The sequence below is a fragment of the Chanodichthys erythropterus genome, chromosome 18 (genome assembly GCF_024489055.1).
Source record: "Chanodichthys erythropterus isolate Z2021 chromosome 18, ASM2448905v1, whole genome shotgun sequence".
Taxonomy (NCBI): domain Eukaryota; kingdom Metazoa; phylum Chordata; class Actinopteri; order Cypriniformes; family Xenocyprididae; genus Chanodichthys; species Chanodichthys erythropterus.
In genome coordinates this window covers 34,336,457-34,342,395 of record NC_090238.1, presented here as the reverse complement: position 1 = coordinate 34,342,395, position 5,939 = coordinate 34,336,457, and the positions used below count along the sequence as shown (strand labels likewise).

General features: G+C 39.5%; 1 protein-coding gene across 1 annotated transcript; it reads right to left on the bottom strand.

The window, feature by feature from the left end:
• Positions 1-268: 268 nt before the first annotated feature.
• Positions 269-1,558, bottom strand: htr1b (5-hydroxytryptamine (serotonin) receptor 1B). The gene has a single exon (XM_067367735.1). The coding sequence runs from the start codon at positions 1,409-1,411 to the stop codon at positions 269-271; it is 1,143 nt and encodes a 380-aa protein (XP_067223836.1). The 5' UTR covers positions 1,412-1,558.
• Positions 1,559-5,939: the final 4,381 nt, after the last annotated feature.

The window sequence follows — 5,939 nt, the reverse complement described above, 5'->3', positions numbered from 1 at the left end:
GAAATAATTTGTCATTTTTATCCATTTAAATGCTTGATCGGTTATTTGTTGTCTGCTTCTTTCAAGAGGCCTATTCTATAGCTCTAAAAACAAAAGGAGCGAAGATATATTTGACTGAAGACATGGAACTGCTTCATAGCCCTGCAAGATACTGAGGAACAATCAACACCTTAAAACGTGTAGCAACCTATCAGAATCGAGCATTCAACACATCACCTGCGTTAATGACCGACTGACTGACCATTATCCCTTATACTTATTTATTTTACTATCGTCTGCAACATCTAAAGCTTATGAGTTTGTGAAAAGCTTTCTTAAAGTCGTCATTCGACATGGTGTATATTATTGGATTGATCAGTGAGTTGACGTAGCCAAGCCATGTGAAAAAGTCAAAGAGTTCTGCGGAAAAGCACGATTCACAGAGGGGAACCAGCAGTGTGTAAATGAAAAACGGCAACCAGCACACAATATAGGCTCCTAAAATAACGCCCAGGGTTTTGGTGGCTTTCCTCTCGCGCGCAGCCGATATTCTCTTTTTCTCCAGAAGTGAATCGGACACAGTTACTCTAATTTGATTGTCACTGCCCAGAGACGCGGTGTCCGAGCAAAGGTCATGCCTTCCACTATGCAAAGGAGAGGTCGAAGCCACCGAAGCGGGTGAATTAGTACTCAGATGTGCCGAAGTGAGTCTTTTCCCCGCTTTTTTGGGAGACTGCTTCAAAATGCGCTTCCTCGCCTCCACGTAAATCCGCCCGTACAGAGCGATGAGCAACAGCGTAGGGATGTAGAAAGCTCCGAAAGTGGAGTAGATGGTGTAGAAGATGTGGTCCGTGTTGACCGAGCAGTTGGTCAGCTCCCCTGCCTTCACCTGTCGCCAGAAGAAAGGCGGAAGGGAGATGGAGATGGCGATGATCCAGGCGGTCGCCACCATACCCGCGGCGCGCGCTTGGGTGCGTTTCTTGGCGTACTCGACCGCGTCCGTTATAGCCCAGTATCGATCCAAGGCGATTATGCAGAGGTGAAGTATGGACGCGGTGCAACAGGTTATATCTGAGGACAGCCAGATGTCACACATAACCTGCCCGAGCGTCCACTCGCGAGTGACCGTGTACAGCACGCAAATGGGCATCACGAGCACCGACACCAGGAGGTCGGTGACGGCCAGGGACGCGATCAAGAAGTTCGCCGGTGTCTGGAGCTTTCTGGATTGGGAAATGGTGGCGATGACAAATGCGTTGCTTAATATCGTTGCAAGGGTGATGAGACCGAGAACTGATGCCAAGGTGACTTGGAAAGCGAAACTTTCTTGTTTTTCGTCCGTTTTAGGTGTTAAAGTCACATTGGTGCCGGTCGAGCTGTTCAAAACCTCGAACTGGGCAGGTGTCGGCTTGAAATGACCGCTGCGCTCCATCCCAGAAGACTTGTGTTTTCATATTTTGAAAATAAAGCAATATTTTCTTCGCTTCATGATTTCTGTCAGCTGTGTCATCAGGTGCAGACAGACGCTCGTTGATGTGTTTGTTCTGTGACATGAGAGATCTTTCTGCTTCATTCTAAATCTCAAACTTCGCTCTCTAAGAAAAATAAAAACCAGCTTCGAACATAACAGTTGCAAAGCTGCGCAATATAAAGCGTCCCAGAAGTTGTGGAAGAACATCCTCTTCGGTGCTCCTCTTGCTTCACGTCCACACACGAGTCATCTTTAAAAGGTTGATAGTTTGCCTGCAAGCGGCGACGATTTTTCTTAGGTTTCACTGATAGGCGGTCGCCGGGTTCTTGCTTTTTATAGGGCTCTGATGCAAAAGTTGCAGCTTTGATAACCGTGATCTTCTAGTTTGAGCGAGGATGCTGTCCTCTGGGTCTTAGTGCCTCCTTCTTATCACTCTTTTAATCAATCTAAAAAATAAATTCAATCTCAGCTTGTTCCAAACCCTTTTACTGGTATTTATTTATTTATTTATTTAGGTCTTTAAAACATAAGATAAGGTCCAAATAAGATAACATAAGTTAATTTTGTGTGTGTGTGTATGTGTGTGTGTGTGTGTGAGTGTGTATTAAATAAATATGATACATAAATGATAATTACTGATTAGTTGTTCATGACAATGTGTAAATATACACGTATTCAGTATAGCTTTTATGCCGACTCTAAAAAGACTATCAAAAATGAATCATACATTTATTAATAAACCTTTTGCAAGAATAGTTTTACGTCCATTTATTGTTAACCGTCTATTTAATAATTAAACTGTATACCATCCTTTGACAATGGAATTTTAATTATTTTTTTTCCTGCCAAATAATTATTCCAATCTAGTATAGGCCTATTAAAATAATCACTAAAGGAACCATTAAAGTCACCATGAAATCAAAATGGACAATTCTTCTTTTTTTTGTGGAACATTGCAGTGTTTATTACAAACTATTTATCTGTGCAGATAATTTTCTGGACAGAGGTCCTTTGATTATGATTTCACTTTTTTAACTTTAGTTAGTGTGGAATGTTGCTGCAAAGTTACGACGATCAAAGTACAATGCAAAGGGAGATGTTTTCTTTTACAGAAATCGCTACAATAAACGGCTGGTAGGGACAACAATGAGCTTCTCTCCAGGTTGGTGACATCACAAACCCCAAAATTTACATAAACCCCGCCCCCGAGAAAACGCAACAAAGGGGGTGAGACCCTGTTGGGCTGCTTTAGAGAAGAGGAAGAGTTGTTGTAGTAGAGTGTTGTTGAAATGCCGTCATTTTACGCCGGACTGCTTCACAAACGAGGATCAATTCAATGCTGGATTTACACAAAAGATTAACATTACGGCACATGCTAGTCGATGAGTTGAATCAACTCCACAGCATCTACATAAATGTATCCACTAACCATTCAGAATCGTCCAGTTTCATTCTAAAAATTGTAACTTCTTCCTGAGTCTCTCCATCAGTGTCGACTCCGGTTTGAACAATGTAAAGCTGAACACCGTTACTGACAATCCTCATTTTGGCTGCGTGAGATTCTCCAGCTTTGTTGTTGTTGAGCAACCGAAGCATGAGCTGTTAAAGGTGCCCTAGAATGCTTTTTCACAAGATGTAATATAAGTCTAAGGTGTCCCCTGAATGGAAAGATTTATAAAGAATGAAGTTGTGTTTATGAATTATACAGACTGCAAGTGCTTAATAATGAAAATAGCGACGGCTCTTGTCTCCGTGAATACAGTAATAAACGATGGTAACTTTAACCACATTTAACAGTACATTAGCAACATGCTAATGAAACATTTGAAAGACAATTTACAAATATCACTAAAAATATCATGTTATCATGGATCATGTCAGTTATTATTGCTCCATCTGCCATTTTTTCGCTGTTGTCCTTGCTTGCTTACCTGCATAATGTCTGATGATTCAGCTGTGTAGCCTTGTCTAATGCCTTGAACATGGGCTGGCATATGCAAATACTGGGGGCGTACATATTAATGATCCCGACTGTTGCATCACAGTTGGTGTTATGTTGAGATTCGCCTGTTCTTCGGAGGTCTTTTAAACAAATGAGATTTACATAAGGAGGAGGAAGCAATGATGTTTGAGACTCACTGTATGTCATTTCCATGTACTGAACTCTTGTTATTCAGCTATGCCAAGATAAATTCAATTTTAAATTCTATGGCACCTTTAAAGCTCCACCCACTTTTGGAGCAGCAGTTCATTTGCATTTAAAGGGGCGCAACAAAACGGCATGTTTTTGTTCACACCCAAATAGGGGCAAATTTGTCAAGCTATAATAAATGATCTGTGGGGTATTTTGAGCTGAAACTTCACAGACACATTCTGGAGACACCAGAGACTTATAGTACATCTTGTAAAAGGGGCATTATAGGTCCCCTTTAAAATAACCTCTTGCAGCATCATCTCTGATGTGAAAACTTGTCACTCACATGACATCACAACAGTAGCAAACCACAATGATGCAGTCAATTCCCGGTGGACATAATTCCACATTCACTCGGATATATGTCACAATATGGAAGAAAATACTATTGCAAATTCTGTTTAATGCCAGGAACTAGATTCGCTAAAACATCATATGGCTTCAGAAGACTTTGAATATGGCACACATGCCATATGGACCACTTTTATGATGCATTTACAATTCTTTCTTGTGTTTATTTTTAGAACTTGACAATGTCTCCCTGTGAAGGCTTGTATGGAAAAGTGCAGTGTGAAGATTCTTCAAAAAATTATCCTTTCATCTTTCACAGCAAATGGACTTGAAACCACTTGAGGGTGAGTAAATACTTTTTTTTTCCCTCCCTAAAATATTAGGGTTAAGGTTCTTTACCATACTTGAGGATTCCACCAGAACTGGTATTGTGAAAAAAAAATAAAAAATTCAAGCACATAAATATTATCACTTCCTTTAAATGAAAAAGTGTTCAGTGCTGGCCACTTGAGTGAATGTCTTTAATTCCCTAGACAAGTTTATTGATTTTCATGTAGGTACAGTATGTACACATACGCACCTCTTAATTAAAATAGCTCTGACAGAGGAAATATTAAGCGTGAGGTGAAGTGCTAATCAATTTCTTAAACTATAATAAATGAGTATGACTGCTCAGAAAATGACTGGCCAACTAAGCCATAAATATAAACTATCAAACCAGTCAGTCATCTTGCGAAGCATCTAGAATACTGTATAGAACCTAAACAATTGTGTGACCTTTATTATGTAATCACTGAGTAAGCAGGAGTGTACTGGAGTGAATTATAACATATTGAGCGCTTTTGTCAATACAGTTTCTCCTGCATCCCCACTGATGCTATTGTGTTGTACTAATTTCCCCCTCATTTTGTGTTTTAATCATGTGACACACACTTTATTCCCACATGATGAAAAGACTTTCAGAAGACACAATTATGATTCTCTTTTATATACTTATATAGCTTCTTATGTTCTTTTCATCACTTTCCACAATGCCCTGTTGAGCACAGCGGTGGTTCATCAAAAAAATCATTTTAGTTTCCCTAGTACAAAACCTAATGCAGCCAATTATCCCCAGAAAAGTCACATTTGTTGCAGCTCGAGTGATTTGAACACTCCATATTGGAATGTGCGCCTCTAGGTGGGCGTAAGTTAAGTATACTATAAAACTGAAGCAAAGGTTGTCTGGTTATATAACATCTGCATGTAGACAAAGTGAAATGAGGAGGGCAATCTAAATATATGCTTACCAAACCAACTAAATATGTGCTCACCAAACTATCTGTGACTTACTGAGCAATGAAACACTCTAGGCTCAAAAACACAATTAAAAATTAAAATGAAAAGTTAAAATGTCATATTAAATTTTTTGGTTACACTTTATTTCGATAGTCCGCTTTATACATTCTGCTAACTATAAGCAACTCGTCAACTACATGTAAACTAACTCTCATTAGAGTGTTAGTAGGCTGTAGTACACTTAGGTTCGAGTTTGGGTGAGTAGAATAGGTTGACATGTTGTTGCAAAGTTACTTACTGTATAGTCAGCAGAATCAAAGACTTTATATATAGAAAGAGAAAGACGGTGCACTCGTATTTATATAAATGGGAGAAAGTGCATCACGCAATATGGCGGAATAAGTCCCGCCTTTTAAATAAGAGCCAATCGGCAATTGGTAAAGTCATTGCATCACTGCAGCAGCCGTTAGAAGCTCCGGTTCCTATAGAAACAGTCAGATGTGCGCTTCCTATAGAGACACACACTTAGGACTGCACATACGCATTAGCTTGATCCAGCCTGAAATTTTTTTTTTTTTTTTGTCATGATTCAAGCGTTTAGAAAAAAGTTGTTGTCAGATTTCATTGGTGATTTCAAATATGAAATTTAACAATCTTGGTGATTAATCTTAATCTTGGTGAACAGCTTTGGAGAATTTGATGTTTCCCCATTCAAAGAGATGGCCA